The sequence below is a fragment of the Bos javanicus genome, chromosome 1 (genome assembly GCF_032452875.1).
Source record: "Bos javanicus breed banteng chromosome 1, ARS-OSU_banteng_1.0, whole genome shotgun sequence".
Classification (NCBI taxonomy): Eukaryota; Metazoa; Chordata; class Mammalia; order Artiodactyla; family Bovidae; genus Bos; species Bos javanicus.
In genome coordinates, this window is record NC_083868.1 from 144,499,679 (window position 1) to 144,527,423 (window position 27,745).

General features: G+C 50.9%; 1 protein-coding gene across 5 annotated transcripts; it reads right to left on the reverse strand.

Annotated features, from left to right (window-relative positions):
• Nucleotides 1-269: 269 nt before the first annotated feature.
• On the reverse strand, nt 270-26,790 carry UBE2G2 (ubiquitin conjugating enzyme E2 G2). 5 transcript variants are annotated; one of them, XM_061423300.1, is made up of 7 exons: nt 26,505-26,786; nt 18,297-18,377; nt 18,149-18,184; nt 18,019-18,064; nt 7,455-7,573; nt 5,186-5,310; nt 270-2,008 (listed from the first exon to the last, which is right to left on the reverse strand). In XM_061423300.1, the coding sequence occupies exons 4-7, from the start codon at nt 18,057-18,059 to the stop codon at nt 1,691-1,693; spliced, it is 603 nt and encodes a 200-aa protein (XP_061279284.1). In that variant the 5' UTR covers nt 18,060-18,064; nt 18,149-18,184; nt 18,297-18,377; nt 26,505-26,786; the 3' UTR covers nt 270-1,690. The 5 variants fall into 5 exon arrangements, with proteins under 5 accessions (XP_061279284.1, XP_061279273.1, XP_061279303.1 ...); XM_061423289.1 differs by lacking the exon at nt 18,297-18,377 and having other exon boundaries at nt 26,505-26,774; XM_061423319.1 differs by lacking the exon at nt 18,297-18,377 and having other exon boundaries at nt 5,170-5,310; nt 26,505-26,694.
• Nucleotides 26,791-27,745: the final 955 nt, after the last annotated feature.

A 27,745-nucleotide genomic window follows, 5' to 3' on the forward strand; every position in this document is an offset into this window, starting at 1 on the left:
TTGAGGACAGAACAGTAGCACCGTCTCGGCGCCCGCTGGTCTCCCCTTGCCTGATGAGGTTGGTGAAAACATCCACAGACCCTGACACAGACACCGGGAATTGAGGGGAGACCAGAAGGCGGGAGGAACAGGAAGCCAGTGGAACTCGCGGAAGCTCAGGCATCCTGGGGAGATGGGGCAGTGGGGGTCCCAGTGCCCATGCTCCGCAGGGGCCGTCCTGCTGTTCCCATACAATTACAGCACACCACAACAAAGAAGAACACTGATCAGAATAGGGGGAAAATAGAGCTTTATTTTTACCGTAGACTCTGTCACAGAATAAGGACACCACGGGACTCTCTCGTTTCATTTAATACAAATGAATAGAGATATTCTGCAGAGGGACCGCCTCTGCACCGCCTCCGGGCTCACTGCCCTGTGGCCACTGCGCCCCGCAGTGCCCACCCCTCACACCCAGCCCACGGCCGCTTTCTCCTCTCCACGAAAGCGCTGCAGCCCCACGCGGGCCTGTGAGCACCACCAGGTGCGACACCTCCATTCCCACCCCTTTCCCAGGACCAGTCCTCAGACTGAACTTCAACCTGTAAATGACCCCTTTCTGAGGAGGAGGACTCAGGTTCCCACAGAAGCCTCTTAGCCAGAACTGCTGAACATTAAGCATCAGTGAGCTCGCAGGAAGCAGAGCCCTGCCCACAGCACGTTGAGCAGGGCGAAGGACAGCACAATGTCAAGTGTCCTGTAAGTCTTGTAGATTGTCCCTTATTTCAAAAATAAAACTCCTATTTAAATTGAACCTGTTTGCAACAGGCCAAATGTGTGATTCTGCACGCAACAGATCTGTTATTGCTTGAAACGTAACCCCCAGGGCTGAGCTGCCCACGCCGGGGCACGCAGACCGTCTCGAAATCACGAACCACAGCTGAGCGCCCGCCCATGACAGGGACCCGGGACCCGCAGCACGCTTCTCAGGCGCCGATCAGGTCCAGGTAAGGCACGCTCTGTGCTGTGCGCTGAGGGGAGCCGTTCCCTTCCTTCCCCTCCCAAGCTGCAAAGAATGGTTTTGTCCCAACAGTCATAGTTGCTGCCACAGCCACTGTGTACACACGCTCAGAACCTCCTAGCCTTCAGACTGGAAAAGAAAACCTCCTGCACACCCAAAAGGTGTCTTAGCTTCACATCCTCGCACTCCAGGAAACGTACTAGTACCCGAGACTCAAGGGTGAGCTGCAGTGAACACCAGCAGGGAAGACGCTGGGCCTGACAGCCAGCACAAGACTTTTCTATGCACCCCCTTTTCATTAATCCACATTTTTAAGAAGTATTTATTTCCTGACAGTATTTCTAAATGTGACTATTTGTAACATACAACAAATGAAAAATATGACTAGACTGCAAGAACAAAAACCTGCTTGTGAAACAAGGTACTGAAACAAAGCCGTGTGCTCCTTGCTGGGGCAAGGGGACCAAGAGGGGCCCCGGAGACAGCCGCTGTAGCCCTCCGCCTTGGCAACAAGGCCCCAGATCTTCAGGAGGAGAGTCACTGGCTCTAGTCACGGGGCTGGCACGTCCCCTCACCGCTCCCACTCCAGGAAGTGCTGGGTGCACAGGCGCGTCAGCGCGAGAGGCAATGGTGACAGCGCATCCGGTCCCCAAGCCCCTCACAGGACGCCCCAGCTGCGCCTGGCTGCCATCATCCTACGGAAGCCCGCATTTCAGAAGAAAAGCCTGCCTGGGGTGGAAAAGGTACAAAAAACACAGATGCTGTGGTTCTGCAAGCTCGCCTTTTTTGGTACCAGCACAGAGTGTCCGTCCCAGAGGAAACCCCGCGAACCGCCTGGCAGTGCGTCTGCGCGCGGCAGTGCGTCTGCGCGCAGCTGTGCATGGGCGCGGGAGGCTCAGAGCCCCAGCGACTTCTGCACAATCTGCTTGGCGACCTTGTAGAACTGCTCCCGGTCGTCCCGCCACATCTTGGAGGCGTCCACGTTGGCGCCGCTCTCGTCATTGGGCTCTGAAAGAGGGAGAATCTCCAGGTGAAAGGGGCTCGGCCAGGAAGGGCCTGGCACGACCCCCTATATCCCGTAAGGGCACTGGCATCTCCCCACGGAGGGGACCAGGAAGACCAGAAGCTGTGGGAGGCTGTCAGCTCTCTGGGGAGAAGAGCCCCTCCTGAGGGGCCAGGCTGAAGAGTGGTGTGAGCCGCCCTCGGGCTTCTCCAACCCAGAGCAACGGCTTCACCTTAACACCAGCTGGCTGGCCGAGCAGCTGCGGGGCCCAGCCTCTCCACTCCATGGAAGCACTCCCCCCACGACCAGGGTTTCAGCCCACTCCTCCCTCGGCTCCTCTGAGGCCCCCCTGTCCCGCCTACGGGAGTCCCTCCAAGCTGCGTCCCCTCCTGCCTCCTCCAGAGACAGCCCCGCACCTCACCTCCATGGCCAGGTCTTGGAGAGCACCCATCAAGGGTGGACACTCACACCCAAACTCTGCTCTTCCCCAAATCCTGCTCCCTCTGGACTCCCGTCCCAAAGACAACACCCCTCCACCCGCCATCAGGGCAGGAGCAGGAGCCCCCTCACACCACGCAGTGAGCATCCAGGGTCTTCCCAGCCTTGCCCGCCTCTCGGCTGGGACCTTCCCCACCAGCTTCAAGCACCTGGGCTGCAAGGACGATCCTTCCTGGGCGCTGCTGTATGGTCTAACAGCCCAGGAGTGCCAGGCTCTGGGACAGCACCTGTCCACAGGGCAACCTCCCCAAGCTGGGCTCCAGCCACACCCAGTCCTGCCACCAAGAGGCTCAGCACTCGCCCCAAATGCCCCACCCCCCTCACCTTTTAACTCCTCTGTGTTCTAAGCTGACCTCAGGGAGTGGCCCAAGCGCCCCGTGTCCTCACCTCGGATTGACTGCTGTGGCTGCACCACTGGTGGGTGTGAAAGAGCCCTAGACTGTGGGGCCTTAAGGCTGGGGTCAGTGTCGCCTGAGCTTTACACCCAGGATACGGTGTCTGTAATACAGCAGGACTCCCAGGTCAGAGCACAGGTAACCATGGCCAATGACATGGCAGACAGACACAAGACCATCTCTACGTCCACAGTTATGAAAAGTAAGCTTATGCTTGGAGAAGCTTATGCTTCTCTGCATAAAAAAGCAGAGAAGACTATACATCAACTACTCAGGGAGGAGGTTCATGACACTGTATAGGAGGCAGTGATCAAAACCACCCCCCAAAAGAAGAAAGGCAAAAAGGAGGCCTTACAAATAGCTGAGAAAAGAACAGAAGTGAAAGGCAAAGGAGAAAAGGAAAGATGTACCCATCTGAATGCAGAGTTCCAAAGAGTAACAGGGAGAGATAAGAAAGCCTTTCTAAGTGAACAACGTAAAGAAGTAGAGGAAAACAACAGAATGGGAAAGACTAGAGATCTCTTCAAAGAAAATCAGATACCAAGGGAACATTTCCCACAAAGATGGGCACAATAAAGGACAGAATGGTAGGGAAGCAGAAGATATTCTGAAGAGGTGGCAAGAACACACAAAAGAACTATACAAAAAAGATCTCCATGACCCAGTTATCCACGATGGTGTGATCACTCAGCTAGAGCCGGACATCTTGGAGTGTGAAGTCAAGTGGACCTTAGGATCACTATGAACAAAGCTAGTGGAGGTACTGGAACGTTGTGCTCAATATGCCTGCAAATACGGAAAACTCAGCAGTGGCCACGGGACTGGAAAAGATTAGTTTTCATTCCAATCCCAAAGAAGGACAAAGCCAAAGAATGTTCAAACTACTGCACAACTGCACTCATTTCACATGCTAACAAAGCAATGCTCAAAATTCTCCAAGCTAGGCTTCAACAGTACATGAACCAAGAACTTCCAGATGTTCAAGCTGGATTTAGAAAGAGCAGAGGAACCAGAGATCAAATTGCCAATATCCACTGGATCATAGAAAAAGCAAGAGAATTCTAGAAAAACTTCACTGACTATGCTAAAGCCTTTAATTGTATGGATCACAACAAACTGGAAAATTTTGAAAGAGATGGGAATACCAGACCACCTTACTTGCCTCCTGAGAAACTTCTCTGCAGGTTAAGAAGCAACACTTAGAACCGGACATGAAACAACAGACTGGTTCCAAATTGGGAAAGGAGTACATCAAGGCTATATATTGTCACCCTGCTTATTTAACTTATATGCAGAATATATCATACAAAATGCCAGGCTTGATGAAGCACAAGCTGGAATCAAGACTGCCAGGAAAAATATCAATAATCTCAGATATGCAGATGACACCACCCTTATGGCAGAAAGTGAAGAAAAACTAAAGAGTCTCTTGATGAAAGTGTAAGAGGAGAATGAAAAAGCTGGCTTAAAACTCAACATTCAAAAAACTAAGATCATGGCATCTGGCCCCATCACTTCATGGCAAATAGTTGAGGAAAAATTGGAAACAGTGACAGACTTTATTTTCTTGGGCTCCAAAATCACTGCAGATGGTGATTGCATCCATGAAATTAAAAGACACCTGCTCCTTGGATGAAAAGCTATGACAAACCTAGACAGTGTATTAAAAAGTAGAGACATTACATTGCCAGCAAAGGTCCGTATAGTCAAAGCTATGGTTTTTCCAGTACTCATGTATGGATATGAGAGTTGGACCATAAAGAAGGCTGAATGCCGAAGAATTGATGCTTTTGAGCTGTGGTGTTGGAGAAGACTCTTGAGAGTCCCCTGGACTGCAAGGAGATGAAACCAGTCAATCCTAAAGGAAATCAATCCTGAATATACATTAGAAGGATTAATGCTGAAGCTGAAGCCCCAATACTTTGGCCACCTGATGCAAAGAGTTGACACATTAGAAAAGACCCTGATGCTGGGAAAGGTTGAAGGCAGGAGAAGGGGACGACAGAGGATGAGATGGTAGGATGGCATCATAGACTCAATAAACATGAGTTTGAGCAAGCTCCGGGAGCTGGTGATGGACAGGGCAGCCTGGCATGCTGTAGTCCATGGGGTCGGAAAGAGTCGGACAAGACTGAGCGACTGAACACCACCACTCAGGAAGGACCAGCGAGCTGCAAGACAAGGGTTAGTGAAGAAAGAGAAGCAGGCCCCAGTGTCAAGTCTCTTCTCTGGACCAGAACTGCTTCTGTCTTGGGGCGGCGGGGCGGTGTTACCTGCCAGCATGCTCACCACCGACAGGAGGATCTTCTCCACGCTCTGCACGGGGCTCCAGCGCTCGGCGCTGCTCTCGTAGCCCATGGGGTCGTCGCCAGGAGCGTGCAGGATGGAGATGCAGACTCTGCCATCTGGGTAGACTGCAGGGCAGGACACACATGGTTAGCCAAGGGAACGCTGGTGACTGGGCACCCGGTCGGACCACGGAGAAGAGGCGTGAGCAGTGGCCACTGAGGGGAGCTGTCTGCACCCCGACACAACCGTGGCCTGGATACCACACTAACATCCACACACTGCCCACAGGCCCAGCAGGCCCCCAGGGCACCGCTCAATCACGAACACGGTGCTGGGCCAGCCTGCACAGCCCTAGTCCCCGTGGGGTGGCCCCATTTTCATACGGATTTTACAGGTATTACATCCAAGGGAATAAATGAAAGGCCATTTGGTTGTCAGATATTCTGCCCACGTGTCTCATGTAGTTAGGATCTTCACAACACTCTCATTATGAGCTTCTCAGATACTCCTCATTCTGCCATTAAGCCCCTGAAGTGGACTGTGTAAAACACAGGTTCCTGTGACTAGGATAAAGGCTACAGGAATTACTTAACTATCCAGAAAAACATAGGTACTGAGATTTCTCCTGGTAACTTATTCTAATAGAAAATGACCGCCTGAATTTTCTGGAAATCAGCTGTGCTTGAATTGAAACCCATCTTCCATCAACAGCACCCCTAACCAGACCCTCGGGATGCACCTGCCACTTCCCTTTCACAGCTCTCAGGTGAATCGGTACAGGCTCAGATACCCAGGGATCACCCGTCAGCCTGTAAGGCTGCTAAGTGGTAACAGTAACAGGCAGTTTTAAATAAACTGGCTGACTTCACCTCCACCATCTTGTCACCCTCTAGCAGAGGGAGCAGCTCTAAACAGCCTTTCCTCCACACCTCGCCCCTGCACCCCAACATCCAGCTCCAGCGGCTGCTGCGCTCTCACTGAAGGGTTAGAAGACCACGTGCCATCTGTCCTGGACACTGGGATGTCCGTCTGAGGTCCACACACACAGGACCCAGGCAGCAGCCAGGACACTTTGAACAGCTCTCCCTGCCACGGACAGAGAGGACATGTCCAGTTTTCAACTTCAGCGTCACTTCCTCATGGAAGTGGTAGGACCATGTGACGGCACTGCTGCCCCAGAAGCATCAGGAAGTAGCTGTGTCCCTGCCCCACCCCACTGCAGCCATTACTGTGACCTCCTAAAACCCCCCCCCCCCCACCCAGGGGCCCACCCCCACCCACAGGGCTTCGTCACCAGCACCCACCGCTGGTGCCAGGCTGACAGTCTCTCTCCTCCAGCCACGGCAAAGCCCCAGCCTGTGCACTCACTCTGCCCTCTGCACTGCACACCGTGGCCCTTCTGAGACCACGCTGGTCATGCCGGCCTCTCCACCCCCTCACACCCTCTCCCAGCCTGTCAGGGACCTCCACTGCTCCTCAGACAAACATCAGAATCCTTAATGCTGACTGAGAGGCCCGCCCTGGTTTGCCCCTGCACCCCCAACACGGGGCCTCTGTACAGGCCAGATCCCCTCCCTGCCCCACACAGACCCTGGCCACCCCTGCTGCTCCTCCCACAAGAGGGGGGCTCTACACCCCCATCGCAGGTGCCCTCCTGGCCCCCATGGGGCTTCTCATCTGTACAACCCCGTGATCAGCGCCCATCGCTGCCCTCAGATGGGAGCTCCTGACCGTTAAGCCCCTAGCTCTGACTATTTGCTCACTGTGGGACCCCAGCAACCCACGGCGAATCTGCCTCAGTGTTTATGGACTGACCAACCTTCATGATGCTGTCACACAGTTCTCTCAAAAACAACTAACAAAATAAAAGTGGCACACATACTCACTCCCTGTAAGGCTAAATTTTAAAACCGTACTGATTATCTGAGCATCAAATATAATATTATCAGACTATTACCACTCCCATAACTCAACAACTTTATTGGCCACATATGTCTTTAAACTACCTCACAGGTGTCATTTTAAAGAATGTATTTATCTTCAATGTAATCTTATTTTTAATTACGCACAATCATCTTCACAGTTGCATCTTACTGTTAACCACCTTGAACTTGCTGACTTCTCCAGTTGCCGCTACTGACCACAGTGACTGTCTAACGGTGTATTATGGGAAATTGCACACACGGCAGAACCGCAGCACGCGACGCACGCCTGCCTGTGCGCACCTCCAGGCGCCCCTGGGCCAGCACACTCCTTCAGGGGCACTTACTGTTGGGGTGAAACATCTCGCAGGTAAATCTCATCTTTGGGGGACTTAACGGGTAATCAAGTGGGAAACTCAGGATGGCAGGAAACACCCCAAACTCAAAACAGGTGTCTTCTGGGCCCCTGGAAGATATAAAAGAGAAACAGAAACAGGTAGATTTTCTTCAAAGTCTATCATGTTTTAGACATAAGTACTGCTGCTACTGCTGCTAAGTCGCTTCAGTCGTGTCCGACTCTGTGTGACCCCATAGACGGCAGCCCACCAGGCTCCCCTGTCCCCGGGATTCTCCAGGCAAGAACACTGGAGTGGTTGCCATTTCCTTCTCCAATGTATGAAAGGGAAAAGTCAAAGTGAAGTCGCTCTGTCGTGTCCGACTCTTCGAGACCCCATGGTCTGCAGCCTACCAGGCTCCTCCATCCATGGGATTTCCCAGGCAAGAGTACTGGAGTGGAGTGCCACAGACATAAGTACAAGATACTTCTACTGCTTTACAAATAAATGCAGGTGAAAAGATGATCTAAATAACATGATGAATTGCCTCCGGATGGGAAGCACTGTGTCGCTGTCTCCTTCCAATCCGGCTTAAACCATGAAGGGCGGGCCAGGCAGAGTTTCACATTAGCAAGGGTGAGAGTGAGGCCGCAGCGCCTGCCAGAGGAACGGGATCAGAGAAGAGAGCCGGAGCCGGCATGCGGGCGCCCAGGATCCCGTCTGTCTGGGCAGTACAACTACATGCTACGATGAAGATACGCACCAAGGCACGTGTTAGAGCAGGCTCCACTGTACTGAACGAACAAGCGGCCACCAGCTGGTATCTCGAAGGCTAGTTGTAGCTTTTGAAAGTGCCTGAGAAGTGACTCTGTAACCTCCAAGGGGCAGACCCAGAGCACACAGGGATGGCTGACTGATGAGGCTCGAGCGCACGTGTGTGAGCCGCGAGCCCTGACCTGCAGGCCTGGGCTCGCTCCACATTCTGGGCCGAAAGTCACCCGAGTCCTCGCTGTCACCAGGCACGCGCCTGCCTGCCTGGGTTCACGTCCTCCTCGTGCGGAAAATGGCAGAAACGGGCCAAACCACTTTCAAAGTCCTGTCAAATTTTAAAAACACTATTCTGAACAATAGACAAGATGCAAGGCCAGCAGAGAGAGCGGCGAGCCACCCCGCTCACAGTGTGACAGGGGGGAACCTCCTCCCCTCACAGATACAAATGTCTCATAAAACAGGCCCGACACTTAGACCAGCTTTCCTAAGCAAACGTTTATAATGAGGCAGAACTGACGAATAACAGCTACACACGTTGACACAGGGCAACACTTTGGGAAGAGCAGTCAGTCCAACAAGGAGAAGGGATCCTGTTCTCTTCACAGGAGCGGAGAGGGCCTGAGGCCAATGTAACCCCCGAGCCCCGAAGACAGCAGGGGACAGAGAGCCTGTGCCACAGCAGAGGTTCCCTGTGCAGACACCTGACTTCTCCCTGGTGAAGGCGCCCAGCGCAGCAGAGCTGGCACTGCGCCACTGTTGGGGGTGCAGGTGGAAATGGTCAAAACGAGATCAAGGCAACAAGGGTTTGGTGGAGCCATTTTTTCTCAACAGAAGACACACACGTGGATTCTGAAAACTGTGTCCCTGCTACTCTGGGGGAAGACCAGAGGGAAAAGCTGGTCAGTGTGGTGCACGAGTGTCCAAGACAGCGGTACCAGAGTCTGGGACAGGACGGCCACACAGGGGGCGAGTGTGGGGGGCTCCCCGACAGCTGTCCCAAGCCTTCCCCTCTGAAGGGGTCTGCACCCTGCCCACTTCTCCAGCAGAGGATGAACACCACTGCGGGGCTCCCCACGCATCCTCCCAGGGGAGGTGCCAAGAAGGCTAGGGTCCCCCCACCTCGGGCCGGGTCCCAGATCAAGTGGCTGAGGGGGCGCGGCACAGAGCACAGCCCAGGTTGCTGACCCAGGAGCCTGCAGAGCAGGCCACGGGCATGCCAGGAAGGCTCGCAGCGCCTCACTGTCCCTGGCAGCTCTGAGCCAGAACAGAAAAGAATGTCTAGGTAGGTCGTGTTTTTGGACTGAGCCAACTAGTATTTGCTCAAGACTTTGATAACAGGTCTTTGTTTCTCATAACAGGGCTTTCTTTAAAATAAAACAAAACCCACTGTGTCGTCCACAGCTTCAGAAGCAAGATCAAACATTTCCTAAAGTGCTCCCACATCTGAAATATCAAAGCTACTTTCAAATACTCTGGCTCGCTACTGGTTGAAATGGGGGCTTCCTCTCTTCCAGGACACCCAGTGCCTTGGCCCAGCACGCGGGTGTGCCCACATGAGTGGTGGCACGCCAGCTGACTTCACGGAAAATGCTATCGAGTAAATTCCTGAACTTAGATGGGAGACATAATTAGTGTTGTTTTTGGACAGCTTTCTCGCCACACTTTAGGACAGCCTTGCTCCTCTTCCACTACAGAGGGCCTCACCTCAAAACCATATTTATCTGAGGCAAACAAACTCTTCAAAGCCTATGAGTTATTTTCTACTGTAATTGACTAAAATGATGGCCTCAATTACTGCAGAGCTCTGAGAGATGTATTTTATTTCCTTTCTGAGACCAGCATTCAGAGCAGAGCAGAATGGCCTTGGTCTCCTCTGTAAAAGCAGCAGTCCACTCTGCTCTCCCGGCTATAGGGGAGCGAGAGGCTGGGGCCGGCACCGTGAGCACAGCACCTACGTCCCCGCCCGACCAGGCCCAGCAAGGCTCGGTCCTCTTGTAGGACAGTGGCTGCGGTCACTTGTAGAGCCAATAAACACTGGAGACACCCGGGGTTAATCTTCCAACATCACCCTTAAGTGAAGAACTGTGCTTTGCTTCTCATCTCTAAAACTGTAACACAAGAGATAACACACGAAGCCCACGGCTGCATTCCGAAGGCGATGGGGAGGCCAGGGCACTCCACCGTGGAACCTGGGTGTGTCTGGGCTCGGTGAGCCATCTGCCCGCCAGGCATGTTCCAGGACCGCAGCCTGCCCGTCACTCCAGCTGCAGCAGGTGTGGAAGAAGCTGTGTTCATGCTGTTCTCTTTTTCAAGTTTGTCACAGCACACAGACAAGATGTCTCAAATGTACACACAAGGCTTGAAGTAATGGACAGACTGTAAACCCATTCACTAGCACGCCCTTGAACTGGATCACCTAGGAACAATTACTCTCCAAAGCCAGGACCATAAAAAGCATAAAAAAAGCATATGAAAGCATAAAAAAGAAGGGCACACAGCTTCACTGACACTCTCAGTCAGGGGAGCACACCGCCCTTGCCCACACACTGCAGAACCACAGGGAGCACCCAGCTGGCGGGCAGGCGGGCAGCTGCAAGGGGTGCCAGACCAGGGGCTCCGCTCTCAGTCAAAGCTTCATGCCAAAGCCCCTGCCTCCCCTGCCCACATGGGCTGCATACACAGCCCCCAGGAGCCAGGACTCCAGCTCTGGGGTGCCCTGCTGTGCTTCAAGGCCCCCAAGTCACTGAAGGCACGCTTGCTGCATGAGGGCCACCTGGCCAGCAACGGGGCTGCAGAAGCTGCCAGGAAGGTCCTGCTGACAGGACTTACATCTGTGGGACAGACAGGACAGGCCACAGGGAGCTGTTGTCCTAGGGGCCAGTGGGAGCCTGGTGGTCTTAGCTGGACTGAGTGTCTACAGCCACCTGGGACCAGCCCTCCTCAGCACTGTCTCTGCGACGGGCCCAGACAGCTGCGAGCCTCTGTCATGTTCTAAGCACCCCAGGTCCTGACGTAGAGAACCAGTGCTGGTCACTCTGAGGAAGAAAAGCACCAGGCTTCCATTTCAGGAAAGCACGGCAGTAACAAATACAGTTTCCTTCCACAGAATTATTTTCATGATTAAATCTCTCTAAAGGTAGCCTACAGTTATCCCCTAACTTTTGCCTGTAACAGAAATTTCTGAAAACTTTACATCAAATAGATTTGAACTATATTTAAAGCTCACAAAATAAGTCCATCAATTACAAGAACGTCATGGCGAATGATGACATGGACAACAGCATCGACGATGTAAACTCTGACTCTGGAGAAAACAGGTATGTTAGAAAACACGCAAACACAGCAGCACAGAGAATAAATGCAAATGCTCCCCTTCCTGACCCACCTGAGGCGGCCACTGCCGAGTCTGCTTACCCTCCGGGATTCCCTCCACACGCATCCACTCGCACCTTCACCCACAAAACGGGGTCACTTCGTTAACAAGTATCATGGCACCACCGAGAGGAGTTTTTTAAGACCTGAATAAGTGGAGAGACATTCCACGTGCGTGGACTGGAGCACTCAAGATGGTTAAACAGTCAACACGCCTCCAACTGATCTAAAGACTGAGCACGATCCCGATCAAATCCCAACGGCTTCTTCACAGTAGCTGACAAGCGGATCCCCAGATTCCAGTGGAAACACAAGGGGCCCAGAACAGGTAAAACACCTTGAAAAGGGAGAAGAGAACACTGCCCAAGTTCCAAACATACTATCAAACTGCAGTGACGGAGAATGTGCGGCACTCACGGAGGGTTAGACACAGGTCAACAGGACAGAATTCAGAACCTTCACACCAAGGGTCAACTCATTCTGACAAAGGTCCAAAGTGATTCAATACAGGAAAGATTTTCTTTTCAACAAATGGTGCAAGACAAAGGGACTGCTGCTGCTGCTAAGTCACTTCAGTCGTGTCCGACTCTGTTCGACCCCATAGACAGGAGCCCACCAGGCTCCCCCGTCCTGGGATTCTCCAGGCAAGAACACTGGAGTGGGTTGCCATTTCCTTCTCCAATGCATGAAAGTGAAACGTGAAAGTGAAGTCGCTCAGTCGTGTCCGACCCTCAGCGACCCCATGGATTGCAGCCCACCAGGCTCCTCCGTCTATGGGATTTTCCAGGCAAGAGTACTGGAGTGGGGTGCCATCACCTTTTCTGACAAAGGGACAGTCACATGCAAAAGATATGAAGCTGCCCCCTACCCAATGCTATACCCCCAAATTATCCAAAACAGGCCCCAAAATCTAAATTTAAAAACTTTAAATATAAAACTTCTAAAGGAAAACATGAGAGAAAATCTTTGTTATCTTGGATATATGACACCAAAAGCATAATTTATACACAGAAAAACTGCTAAACTGCACTTTCAGTTCAGATCAGCCCCTCAGTCCTGTGCGACCCCATGAAACTGCACTTTATCAGCAATGAAAACCTTTGAGTTTCAAAAGACTCTCTTAAGAAATTGAAAAGAAGGGACTTCCCTGGTGGTCCAGTGGTTAAGACTCCCAATGCAGGGGGCACAGGTTTGACCCCTGGTTGGGGAACTAAGATCCCAAATCCCATATGCCACACAGCATGGCCTAAAAAATTAAAAAATGGAAAGAAAATATGCAGACTAGGAAAAATATCTGAAAATTACACATCTGATAAAGGACTTGCATCCAAAATATATAAAGAATTCTTAGGACTAAATAAAAGACAACCCAATTAAAACTGGGCAAAACTTTCTAAGTTCACCAAGAAAGACATCTGAATGGCTCTTTAGTCCATGTAAAGATGCTCAACAGCCTCGGTCACCAGGGCAACGCAGACCAAACCCACACTGAGACCCACCTCACATACACCAGGACAGCTGGCATCAGACAGCACAGAGAGGGTGAGGAAGTGAAGAAGTGAACACTCAGCACTCAGGTGGGAACGTGAAACCGTGGCTCCGCAAGTCTACTCCTGGGCATTCAGCCCAGGGGACGGGACACCTGTCTGCACACTTAGACCCGAAGTTCACAGCTGCACCGTCACAACAGCCCAAGAGGGAAGCAGCCAAACAGCTGCCTGCGGGTGGGCAGATCCCTGCAGGAGATAAAGCACACAGGCAGGAGCCGCTGCCCCAGGCCGCACCGAGGAACCTCGAAGGCACCACGCCCAGAGAAGGAGCCAGAGGCCCTATCCTGTGACTCCACTTGTGGAAAAGTCCAGAAAAGGCCAGTCAACAGTCAGAGAGCAGATCGATGGTGCCGGCGGCTGAGGGCGGGAGTGGGGACTGAGTGCACACAGGCATGAGCACTTTTCTGGAAATGCTCTAAAAATGACTGCGAAACTCTCCTTATTTAATGCACTAAGAAATCACTGACTTGGCACACTCGATCCAAGTAAAACTCTGCATGCAGATCCTTTCTCAATAAAGCTGCTCAATGTACCCAGCCACACCAGGGTCTCTCAACCTCAACACCACTGCCACCTCGGGCATCCTGGGCACTGTGGGGCACTCAGCACTCTCCCACCCAGGACAGGGCAAGAGCTTCCCCTGCCACCTGGGGGTGTCAGCCACAGTGTCTCCAGACATGGCCCAACATCCCACAGGAGCGGCCCTACTCAGGGACAACACTGGTCTAGACCTGCCTTCCAACATCTGCATGAACCGTGGCCGTGCCGTCGGCATCCTGCTGACTGGACGTCCGTAACTTGGGCGGGACAATGACGTTTCCACATTTTTTTTTATGACTGCAGTGAATGTTGCAATGAACGTCCTCACACACAGGTCTTCATAACACCTCTTTTTTTTGTTTGTTTGTTTTTCAGGTTTTGTTTTTGGCTATGCTGGGTCTTTGTCACTGTGTGGGCTTTCTCTAGCTGCAGAGAAGGGGGCTCCTCTCTAGATGCAGTGCACGAGCTTCTCATCGTGGTGGCTTCTCTTGTTGAGGAGCACGGGCGCTAGGCCCGCAGGCTTCAGCAGTTGTGGCTCGAGGGCCCTACAGCACGCGGGCTCCGATAGGTGTGGCGCAAGGGCTTAGCTGTCCTGCAGCCTATGGGATCCTTCCGGATCAGGGATGGAGCCCAGGTCCTCTGCACTGGCAGGCAGGTTCTCATCCACTGGACCACCATAAGTCCTTTATAACACTTCGATGAAGGACCCCCAGGCAGCAAACTGCTGGGCCAGAGGACATGCAGTACAAATTATTCACATGTGCTGTAACAGCTCAGGTTCATCTGAGCAGCCACAGCACTAACGGGAGCCAGCTTCCGTACTCGTCATGAAAGCCTGGTACAGAGGGCGGCACCATGCCAGTGGCCTTGGCACTCAGCATGGGCCAAGCACAGCCTAGGAAGGGCCTCAATCAGGGAAGTCTAGCCACAGCGGGTGTGAACCAGCTGGGACCCAAGTGTGCCGGCAGACACGGGGATGGAGTCAGCCAAGGGCCCAGCCATTCAGTAAGGGGGGCAGGTCTGCTCGTTTCATCACAGCCTCAGGGCCCTGACCTGGAGATGGGACAGCAGCTCGACCATGGCAGCTGCTTTAAGAAGCCTGAGGTAGGACAGAAACCGGGCAGCGAGACTCCAAGGACTCCACGCCTTGTCCTGACATGGAAGATAAATTACCACCCTGAATGGCAGGGCTCCTCCTATCCTGCAAAAGCGCGTGTCCACCGCCCCCGACCACTGCCACACCACAGCAAGGGCCACTGAGGTTGCACAGGCCAGAGACCCTGGAGCTGGACAAGGTGGACGTGAAGCCATTTGTCGACAAAGCTTTTGATCCAGAGAGGCAGAGTGACTGCCCAAAACCATAAAGCCACTCAGACACACACAGCCCAGGGACCCACAGCCCTCAGCAGGACTGACCGAAAGCCCCAGTCCTTTCCCCCTGGGCCATGGGCTCAAAATCTACCTTAAGCTGGGCTGAGAGTCACTGGAGTTCCTGTCTCCTTTAGTCCAAGAACAGGCTGTGGCGACTTCATTACTGTTCCTTAATTTGCTGCGTTTCCCATCCTAGGCCCTTAACCTTGCTTTTTCAGGGCAGAGCTGTGGGGCTACCCGGGACACATCTGTATCCTCAGATGAGGCCCCCATATGACTGGCTCTCGGTATTTGCTGCTGGGACATCTGAACAGACGTTTTCCTCGCTGCACAGCTGAGGCCTCGTAGGTAAGCACTACAGCAAAGCCAACAGCACCAGGCTCCCAGAAACAGGCACAGCGCTTTTTAGAAGCACAAGGGAATGGAGGGAACTCAGGAAACAATCAAAGAATAAAAAGAGGAAAGAGAAAACCTATCACACCAAGGAGCAAAACTCAGTCAGCCGTCTGCCAGAACAGCGGAGTGAGACAAATCAATGGGAGGACAGTTAATTCCTTAATAGATGTTTTCAGCACATTTGTAAACGGCCTCTTGTTTGTGGAAGGATCTGGAACGGGACCAAAACCCACAATCTCAGCAGATCCCGGGGCCGGGGAATTCCACACTAACGCAAAAGCCTATTCAAACACAAAAGTGCTCTACCTAAAAGCAGTTCTAATCACTTTTTAAGATAAGTTTTCAAAATATTGGTTTAATTTTATACTATTTACCTATAATTAGTAATATTTACTCTAACAGATTCATAACAGTAAATCCTTTAAAAAACACCACACACACTGGAAGGCTCGAGTGTCCCAGAAGGGCTTCTCATGTCCTGTTAAATGCGCCTCGGCCACGGCTTGGGAAGGCTGAAGGGCCATCAGGGGCTCGCTGACCCCTGTGCACCCACAGACAGGCTGCCCTGGGCGGGACAGAAAGAATGCACGTGACCTGACAGATGGAAAGGACGTATTACAGACCAAGCTCACGGGATTCAATCTCCTGTTTCCCCAAAGATAAAAAGCTACCACTGACCTGAGTGCCTCAAAGCAGACAGGCTGACCAGGAGAGTGCCCTCCAGTTTGGACCTGCTTCAGGGGGTGAAGGACAGTACCTGCTAGATACAAACACAGACTGTGAAGCCATCCTCCTGCCAAAAGCACTTCCACACAGGAAAGAAATGGGCATCACAGGCCCAAGCCGCTGGCTGTAACAAACGATGAGGCAATGCTAGGTGTGACATATTTTCTTTGGATAGTGTTTATTGGTGATTTTTAAAACAATTTGCTTACCAAAAAAACTCACTTTCACACCAATTTTCACGTATTAATCTAAGCTCCACAGACAACATTCAGCAGCAGTTTGTCTCAGACTAAACCTGATATGCTGCTGCTGCTAAGTCGCTTCAGTCGTGTCCGACTCTGTGCGACCGCATAGACGGGAGCCCACTAGGCTCCTGTCCCTGGGATTCTCCAGGCAAGAATAATGGAGAGCGTTGCCATTTCCTTCTCCAATGCATGAAACTGAAAAGTGAAAGAGAAGTCGCTCAGTCGTGCCTGACTCTTAGCAACCCCATGGACTGCAGCCTACCAGGCTCCTCCATCCCTGGGATTTTCCAGGCAAGAGTACTGGAGTGGGCTGCCATTGCCTTCTCCGAAACCTGATATGAGCACTGAGCAAATGCAGAGCATCTGCTGATGCTAACAGTACACTGCATGCCCAGGTGCACACCTGCTCCAGCAAACCTCACACACCTCCCAGGCCTGCCCCGCCAGAGCATGCCTCGACCCAACAAAATCCCACCTGAAGAAAACTTGCTAGCTAACCGAAAGGCCTCCTTTTACTAACAAGAACACTGAAACTGAGTTTAATTTCAACTTCCTTAAATTCTACCTAACCACATTTTGTTTAAAATACCACCTAAGAACGGTCAAGAATCACACACCTAAGGTCGAAAGAAAACAAGGGCCTGGGTCACAGGGCCAAAGAACACTCTGGAGTCAAAAGTCCACTGCTCTTTCCAAGAAGCGACACTTAACAGTGAAATATGACATCCAGGCAGGACCTTTCTAGAATGAAGTCAGGAACCACATTGCTCACCTTGGAACTAAGCCATGTCTCTAAGCCAGGGACAAGGGAAGGCCAGACACGGTACACAGCAGAGCAGCAGCAGGGGACCGGAAGGACTGGGAAGGCGGGGAGAAGGGGACGGGAGAAGTGGGGGACGAGGAGCGGGGAGACGAATCCAGGCTGCACCCACAGGCCTGGGGCCGCGCCGCACCGAGAAGCCCTCCCCACCGCCAGGGCCCCAGGCTCTCAAGGACTCTTCAAAGCCGGAGCCCATTCTGTTTGAGGCTAACCCAGAGTCCAAACTTCATCATTCTGAAACTCTACAAATACTTAACTAAGCCTTTCACTGGCTTTGAGGAAACATTCGTTCCCTTTGGATGAATGTTCCTGCTGTTTGTATTTTTTTCTTTTCAAACTTTTTGTTTTATATTTGGGTACAACTGATTAACAATATGACAGTTTCAAGTGGACAGCAAGGGGACTCAGTCATACATATACAGGTATCCATTCTCTCCCAAACTCCCCTCCCGTCCAGGTTGCCACATACCACTGAGCAGAGTTCCAGTGCTACAGAGCAGGCCCCTGTTGGTTATCTATTTTAAATACAGCACTGTGTACACATCCATCCCAAACTCCCTAACTATCCCTTCCCCCATCCATCCCCCCAGGCAATCACAAATTTCTTCCCTTCTGTTTTGTAAATTAGTTCAAATGTTCAGACAGAGAAAAACTCAACAGAAGAGGTGCACTTGGCCTTTCTCTCTCTCCGTTGACGCCTCCAAGCAGTCACACTGCTGAACGTGACTCACAGTTCTGATTTCCAGTAAAGGCTTAAAACCAAACAACACATATGATGAACTCACATGATCAATGCCTCCCATTCAAAAAAATTCTCTTCATTCATGGGGCCTGCAGGCAAAGAAGAAATTCCACAACTTTAATTCTGTAGGAAACTTTGGCAGTTAGGAGTAAATGATAAAGACTGAACCTTACCTGCCACAATTCCTTCTGGAGGATTCAGCGTTAATTCTGTAAGATAAAAGGTAAAGCCATTATGAAAAAGAATGCATATTACCTTGCATTTTAACAAAAAACTGTAAAACATATATAAAGCTGTTCATACATGACATGGCATACATACTAGCAAATGGAAATTTTGCTTGTCCCAAGTGAATGCCCGCTGCACTGACACTTCAGATCAAGACTGTGTGAACAGTTCTTTCTGCCAGCAAAAAGGAAACTTTCAGAACTGCCAACACTTTCACTTTACAATGAAAAAACAAACAAACAAACTGGCTTAACTTTCCAAAATACTCCTGCTGGTTATTCTGACTTAAGCTCATAAATCAAACATGATATATTAAATCCCAACTGAATGGGAATTCCTGTCATGTTGACAGTGGTCATCAAAATGATAATGCTGACTAAGGACCTGCAGTCTCCTGAGTCTTCCCTGGGAGAGGACCCCGCGGGGCCCCACCGAGTTCAGCACCTGCTGGGGTGGTGACCCAACCACTCTGCTCCTACAGAGGAGCCCGTGAGCATGAAGCCCCAAGAAACCCTGGCACCTTGCTGAACTCTGTGGGCCACTGAAGCCGGGGAGAGTCAGGGTGCAACTGCACGGCAGACTTGAACCACAGGGAGGATGCATGCTGCTGAGCTGGAAAATCCCTCCAGAGAAACAGGTTTCAGAAGGATGTAAATAGTCTAGTTCTGAAACATCAAGTTAAAGATGCTTACAAGTCATCTAAATGCAGTCTGTCAAGGGGGAAACTGGACCTGTGACTAGAGCCCTAAAGAGCAGTCCAGGCTGGACACATAAATCAGGGGTCGTGAACACAGGATGGCACCTGAAAACAGGAATGGAGTAAAATTAAATAAAACGTAAAATGCATGTGCCCACAGACTCGTACGGGAATGTTCCCGGCATAGGAATATCATAACAGCCTCACATAGGAAACAACCCAAATGTCTATCTATGGTAAATGAACAAGGTACGATCCATCTACACCAGGGACACTGCTCAGCCACAGACACATATTCTTGCCTGGGAAAGCCCATGGACAGAGGAGCCTGGTGGGCTACAGTCCATGGGGTGGCAAAAGAGTTAGACATGACTTAGCAACTAAACAACAATCAACATGACCCAGAAAGTCATCTCCAGAGTGTACACTCAGGTATGTGTGCACACGGGCACCAAGAGACACGCTGCAGAATTTTTTTTTTTTAATTGTTGATGTCATGACTTCAAGACTAGCGTTAGAATCTAGGTAGCAACCAAGATGCTTCTGTGCAGAGGAACTTGTAACAAATTTTAACAACACCCAACTATGAATCCACTTCTAGAAAAATCTGAGGAAGTAGCAGGTGAGAAGTCACTGGATGTGACTAAGCAGTTTTAGACAGTAACACATAGCTTGCTACCGGAAGGGACAGAGAATGGACCCTGATCAAGCATAGTAACTAAGAGTAATAAGACCTCTCTGGAATCATTCCTTCCAATGAATATCCAGGGTTGATTTGCTTTAGGATTGACTGGTTTAATCTCTGTGCTGTCCCAGGGACTCTCAAGAGTCTTCTCTAGCATGACAATTTGAAAGCATCAATTCTTGAGTGCTCAGCCTTCTTTATGGTCCAACTCTCACATTCGTACATGACTACTGGGAAAACCATAGCTTTGACTAGATGGATCTTTGCCGGCAAAGTGATGTCTCTGCTTTTTAATATGCTAAGTTTCTCAAAGCTTTCCTTCCAAGGAGCAAGTGTCCTTTACTTTCATGGCTGCAGTCACTGTCCACAGTGATTTTGGAGCTCAAGAAAATAAAATCCGTCACTGCCTCAACTGATTAGGATAGATGAACTACAAAGAGCTAAAGAGGGGTGGCGGATATAGTCAGTAGGAAAGGGAGTGAGGTGCCTGGGCCTGGAGGAGGAACTTGCACCCAAAAGAGCTGGCCTTTTTCCTCCTGCATGGAGTTCCTTGGGAACTACCCCCCAACCCCGTCAATGACACCCTCCCTTCAGGGAAGGGCAAGGTCTAAACTCTGCAGCTGGAGAACAGCTACCTCCAGCAGCCTGACCCCATCCTTGGTCAACAGCGGCACCTACTGGTCAGCAAAGAATTACAGCAACCCCAAGAACCCACCTGCCAAAGCAGGAGACGCAGGTTCAATTCCTAGGTTGGGAAGATCCCCCGGAGGAGGAAATGGCTACCCACTCCAGTGTTCTCTTGCCTGGGAAATCCCAGGGACAGAGGAGCCTGGCAGGCTACAGTCCACGGGGTCGCAAAGAGTTGGACACGACTTAGCGACTGAACAACAAACAACGCTCTGTTTACTTGTTCTGCTGTTTTGTTTTTAAAACACACACACAACCATATTGCTTCATGTTTAATGATAAAAACAACTTCAAAAAGAGAAACAAAATCTTAATATCAGAGAAATTTGCAATGCCCATTCTTTGCCACTGATTCCTTGAGAATGATAATTGGTTGATGAAAACATTGTTTTAAGTAGTGACTTAAAAAATAGATACCGCACAAAATAAAATATAAACTTTGACCAACAGTCCTATTTCTTGGAATTTATCCCCTGGACACAAGGGTAAAAATAAGAAAAGGCGTGTGGGTAAAGTTAGTTATTTCAAGGCTTTTTGTAATAGCAAACAAACAAACAAAAGAGCTGGCAACGCCCCAAATGTCTACCAACAGGGGATCAGTCACATTATGACGCCCCTACTGAAGGGACACCTCTGTGTCCTCATACAGGATGAACTCCAGGATGCAGCAAGTGGCACAAAATGGAGAAAAGTGCATAACTGGGATCTTTAAAAAAGAATTAAAATTAAATGAGGTCGGGGGGGCGGGCCCTAATCCACTCTAACAGGCGTCCTTTTAAGGAGATTAGGGCACAGCACGCAGAGGGATGGACACGTGAGGACAAGGAGGAGACGGCTGTTTACATGCCCAGGAGAGAGGCCTCGGGGGGCCAGTGCTGCCACACTGGATCTCTGATTAAGGAAGCGATTTCCGTGGCTTAAGCTCCTCAACCTGTGGCACTCTGTTACAGAGGCCCAGGCAAGCTAATACAGCACTCAAAAACTCAGACAGCCATTTGGAAATCATCTACAAATAAACCTTGATCTTTATCCCATACCACACACAAATCTTGACATGAATCACAGATTGAAATATAAGAGGTTAACAGTATAAAGAAATCATAGGAGAAAACCTTAGTGAGCTTATGTTAGGCACTGATTTTTTAAACATAACACAGGAGGCAAGAAATGGTTTAAAAGTCAATCAACTGGACGTCACTGAAAATTTTAAAACCTTTGCTCTTTTAAAGGCACTGTTATGAAAATTACAAGGCAAGCCGCAGGTGCTGTCACTCAAGGGACAGAGGGAAGCCAAGTGAAGGAGCAAGAGTCCTGCCAAACAGCCAGTGCACACAGCTCACACCGCACAGCGCACTCCAGATGCTAACCGGGCAGCAGCACCTGCTTCTTACCGCAGGCTTAAAAAGGCAAGCCACAGTCTAACCGAAAACATTTTCAAAATGTCGAACAGAAGACCTGCACCAGCATTATATAAAGAACTCTTAGGATGTAATAAGGAAACAATAAACTCAATTAAAAACTGAGCAAAAGACTCAAGACATATTATCAATAAAGATATAAGGATAGCACATAAAAACAGGAACTAAAACCATAATAAGGTACCACTACACACCCAGCAAGCAGAGTGACTAAAACTTTAAACCTGCTCACACCAAGTGTCAGCAAGTCAGTGGGCCTCCTGATACCCTGCTGCTGGGGAGGTAAAATGGTATAGCTGCTTGGAAACAGTTTGGCTATTTCTTTAAAAATCAAACACACATCTCACATGTGACCCAGGAACTTACTCATAAGAAAGACAGGGAGCCACATGTTCACAGCAGGTTTACCTGTAACAGCCAAGAAAACTAGAAACAACCCAAAGGTCCACTGACAGGCGAATGCAGTGACAAGCTGTGGCGGGTCTGCCCACACAGAGGAACGTCCCTCTGCAAGGACAGGGAGCGACAACTGGCCAAAGCAGCAACCTTGAAGAATCGCAACATGATTGCAGAGTGAAAGACCTCTGACAAAGAAAATACAAACAACTAGGAGAGTGATAAACGTGACCGAAGGTGGATTAGTCATTGCCTGGGCGCTGGGGGTGCAGGAAAGATAGGGCCCAGAGGACTACAAAGAGGCAGGAGGCGGCTCGGGAGGTGGGACGGCTGCACGAACACCAAAGTCATCAATGAACCCTTTATAGACCAGCTTACTGCAGGTCAATTATACCTCAATAAAACTGTTTACAAAAGGGTGGCTAGGAAAATAGACACCACAAAGGTTGAAAGACAAAGCACAAACAGGGATAAAACACTTGTAACACATAACCACTACTCAGCAGTGAAAATGGACACAGCTCTAATAAATGAATCTCAGAAACAGTGCTGAGCAAAAACTCAATTTGCAGAATACATACTGTGCAATCCCAGCCCCACTAAGTATAAAACCAGGCAGAAGTCAGTAAAATGTGTAGGAGGATATCACATGCTTCCCAGGCGGCACTAGTGTAAAGAACCTGCCTGCCAATGCAGAAGACAGAAGAGACGCTGGTTCAATCCCTGGGAGGGGAAGATCCCCTGGAGGAGGAAATGGCAACCCACTCCAGTATTCTCACCTGGAGAATCCCAAGAACAGAGGAGCCTGGTGGGCTACTGTCCATTGGGTCATAAAGAGTAAGAAACGACTGAAGCGACTTGGCATGCATGCATGCAGGAGGATATTAAGTGACAGAACTATAAAGAAAAGAACAAGGAACACAAATTCGGTGGTCGTCACTCCTGGTGGGGGTGGGAAGGAACACACACCAGACTGCTCAGTTCCTGCTAACATTCTCCTTAAGCTCGTGTCATTTTACTATACATCTGAATGTACACCTCCTATATTGTTTAAAATACAACACCTTTCACAATAAAACCTTTAAAAAGCTAAAAAGAGTTAAAGACAGGGAAGGACGACAGTAATGGGAAGGCCAGGGTGTCTGGTGTTCAGAGACGGCATTTCCAGGGGAGTAGGGCAGGGAAGGGCTGCCCATGGGGCTGAAGAGTCGTACTGGGCAGAGGGGTCGATGAGATCAGAGGCAGAAGGGCTGCGGCACACAGAGGCTAAGAGGTCAGAGGCTAAGAGGGCTTCTGGGCAGAGTGACCCAACCTGAATTTCTCCTGTGCTGGCAACAGAGCCTGGGCCAGCGTGGAACCCCAGATAGAGGAGAAAGACTGAAAGTGGGCCAACAGACTACACGTGGATACAGAATAACATGAATCAGCAAAGACAATCGAAGGCTTGCAGCCCAAACAACTGGAAGAACAAGGCTGAGAGGTATCACAGATGGACTTAGGGCTCCCGCAGCAATGCATCACAGTCGAGTGGGCTTAACACAAAAGAAACTTGTTATGTCACAGTCTGGAGGCTAGAAATCCCAGCAAAGTGTTGGTGGGCCTCGTTCCTCTGAAGGCTCTGGGAAGGATCCTTCCTTGCCTCTCCCAGCTTCTACGGATTGCTTCCAGCTGAGACAGAGAAGGCTGTGGGGCCACAAGGTGCAGAAGCACAGGGGCTTGGCTCTACACACCTAAGTCTGGGGTTCCTACTATACCGTACTGGCTTTAACAGCGCCCCCAGGAGTCTGTGAATGTAACCTTATTTGGAAACGGGCGCTGTGCAGATGTAATCGAGTTAAAACAAGGACACGCCGGATTAGGATGGGTCCTAACCAATGACTGGCATCCTTATTAGAGGGAAGCCGGCCATGGGAAGCAACCCGTAGAAGCTGGGAGAGGCAAGGAAGGATCTTCCTAGAGCCTTCAGAGGAACGAGGCCCACCAACACTTTGCTGGGATTTCTAGCCTTCAGACTGTGACATAATAAATTTCTTTTGTGTTAAGCCCACTCGATTGTGATGTGTTGCTACGGGAGCTCTAAGTCCATCTATGATACCCCTAGAAAATCCCAGATGCATGAAGATAAAACATCAAGAAAAGAGGTCGGTTTAAGACACTTTGGTTCTTTCCCTGTCTCTCCTTTTTTCTGGCTGTAAGAACCTGGGCAAATCATTTTGTCTGTTACTCAATTCCCTACAAAATCTGTAAAATCAGGAGCCTGAACAGACTCACACCCAAGGTCCTACCACCTCAGAGTTTCTGCAGTTCTATGACTATTCAAGTACAAGACAGTGGGCCTAAACCCCATCCAAATCTATCCAATCCCTGGCACACAGAAACTGCTTCTGGGGGGATACCTTCCCAAAGGATGCACCACCCTAAAATACAGGAGGACAGCAAGCCGGGATGCTAAGGCACAAAAGACAAGAATCACTAAGTGGAACTTTGTCATGTTCCTGAGATACAGCATCAAGAACAAACCCCCCATAATACACTGTAGTCATTTTTTACAGCTGATGTGACAATGACCACAAACTCAGTGGCTGAAAACAATATCCACTGATGACCTCACAATTTTTGTGTTAGAGGCTGGGCACCCACAGGCCAGTTGGTTCTCTGCTGATACTCTCACAAGGCTGCCACCCAAGTTCATTCAGGGGCCTGGCAGGATCCCACTCCCAGCGGCTGCAGGACTGAGGCTCCAGGTCCTCACCGCTGCCAGCCAGGGGTCATCCTCAGGTTCCAGAGACCACCATGTTCCTCTGGTCCTGGCCCAGCCCTGTCAGAGGGGTCCTTCTCCTGCTCTGGGTCCCCGACCTCCCCTCCTGCCTCCTTGTCTGTTTGGGGGCCTCGTGTGATGACTGGGTTCCACCCGATAACCCAGGACACTCTCCCCACCTTAACGTCAGCTTCTTAGTTACCAACATCTCCAAAGTCCCTCACAGTGGTGCCCAGGTCAGTGTCTGGTGGGTAACCAGGGACTGGCTTGTAGAGCTCTGTGCTACATACACTCCAAAATGTTGTGTATTTACACATTAAAACACACAAGATACATTTCTGTGATACAGCTTTGAAAATCAACTGCTATTTACATTTTATTACTACAAACTGACAATATTATTACTACAAACTGACAATATGGTTGAAATAGTTAATGAGACTTTTTTAAGTTCGGTAAAGGGACAACATGAGAAAATACAAGCGCAATGATGCAAAGACTGGACTGAAGCAGCCACCTAAATTCCCTGTGCAGGGGTTTTATAGTGTCTTCTACAAAAATAACACCCACTGGCAGTCTAGAAACAGGGCCAAACACACAAACAGATACAGCAACACACACTGGGATGGCAGGAGATGGCATGTGTCCCCAGACACCTGACCCCAGCCAGGTGTCCCATGAGGAGACAGAGGCAGTGGCCCCCACCCCAAATCTGTTCAGGGGGAACCGTATCTCCCCACTCTGCCCCCAGAAGGCTTTCCTAAATATACATTCTTACCTTAGAGAACACTGGATGGTGAGCACTATTTAAACGTTTATTTTAATAAGCCTGCACTTGCAACACGGGTTCCCTCCAGCCAAACACCAATACTCTCTGTGCAGAGCCACCAAGACGATTTAGGGTGCGCGCATGTTTACCAGTTCGCCTTATGACATTCATTACTGTAGTTTATCTTCAAGTTGCTTCTGAAACTGTTCTCAGTATAACGACAACTGTCACAGCGCACGCTCTAGACAGCCAGCTGTCAGGCACCTGCCTAAGGTCCATCCTCACAGATGGGGATGGGGGAAGGTGCGGGGCGAGGGCCAGGCCAAGGTCGGACAGCTGACCGGCAGGTGTGAAGCGCACGCAGGCTGCAACCGTGTCCCGGCAAACACAAGAGCATTCGTCCCCCACTCATCACCGAGACTCCAAGGGCGCCTCCGCGGTAGAAGGCAGAGAACGGTTCTCGTTTTCCCCTTTGCCTTCAGCAAACATCAGAAAATCCTGCGGGCACTAAGCACTAAGGACGCTGTGTCAACACCACCCAGAAGAAAGGTAGGTGGCACCGCTCAAAAACCCTTCGTTAAAGCGGAGACCCGAGTCTGACCTTTCACCTCCGGCCCATCACAATGCGCTCCCCACTATCCCCAGGACGCTTCCTGGACTTCCCAGGAGGCCGGCGAGGTGCCCCTCCCCGACCCGCGGGCGTCCGCGAGGCTGGGGCAGCGGGCCCTCCTGTTACCGCAGAGCCGGCGTCTCCAGATCAGCGCCACGCCGGCCTCTCCCAGCCGGACGTCGCGGGCTGTTCCGGGCGGTCGCACGAACCCGTCCCGACGGCGCACCGACGGAGTCCACGCCCCGCACCGGACTGCGGGCAAGGTGCAGTCTCGAACTCACGTTTGTACTCGGCCATCAGCCTCTTGAGCGCCGTCCCCGCCATCGTCCAGGCAACAGCTGCGCCTTCAGCCTCGCCTCCTCTGCTCTCTTCCCTCCCGCCCGAGGCCGGGGCCACTTCCGGGTCGCCGCGAGGGCACAGGAGCGCTTCCGGGGCGCGGGGCGCGTGCGCGGTGTCCGGGGCGCGTGCGCGGTGTCCGGGCCCCGAGCCACTTTGTGCGGTCAGCTCCGCCTCCCTGCATCCAGGTTCCAATAGGAAAGATAGCAGATTTCGGAGCCTCGGGCTCCAGCAGAATGTGTGTGAACCGTCTGTTCCGTCCTCGAGGCCTCCGGGGTTTCGGCGGCGGGGACGCGGACGGAGGGTGGAGACGCCGAGGAGGGCGGATGGAAGGCCGGGTGGGCAGGGAGGGCGGATGGAAGGGCGGCTGGGTAGGGCGGCCTCTCGCGTGCCGAGTGAGCGGGTGTCGTTCAGATTGTTCTTGGGTTGCACCTGGTACCGTATTAGGGCTCCTGCGCCGTCACCCGCGCAGTTCAGAGGCGGTGACTTTCAGGCGCAACTGCAGTTAAAGCGAGAACGTCCACGCGGAGAGCGGTTGGTGCTCGGTGGCGACTCTCACGCGGTTTGAGGTTTGAAAAAGTTAGATTGGCGATTGTGGCCGTTTTATGCTCTCAGTCTGGGTTCAGCTTGGCCTGGAGAGGAGCTTTGGAGACCGAGGAGGGAGCAGAGCAGCAGCCAGACACCCCCCTACCCCAGGGTGGATGGGCTTCCCGCACAACCGCAGCCCACCGCCCCACGCCCCGCACGCCCCAGGCAGCAGCCCCCTCGGTCTTCCCCTAGACATCTGCCTCAAGCCAGCATCCACCCCCGCTGCTCTGACTTCTCCACTGACTAATGTGTATCAGGTCACTAGATGAGTCCTTTTAAAATTAATATTCATGGTGGTTCTACAGCTGATTGGCCCATTTATTTATCTACTCCTCTATTGTGTTTCTTAGAACCCCATTCCTAAAAGTTTTTATCTTCACAACACTTATTCCAACATACTGTTGGGTAGAATTTACTACATTATGCCCTGTGTAGTTTTCTAGTATAATATATATATACAACTTATTATCTGTCTCCTTTAACCAGAAACATGTCCCATGAGGGCAGGGAGTTTTTGTCTCCTGTGTTCCTGGATGTGCTGAGAAGCATCTGTTGAGTTGAATAAAACCGCACAAATAAACCTCACAATGATGCATGT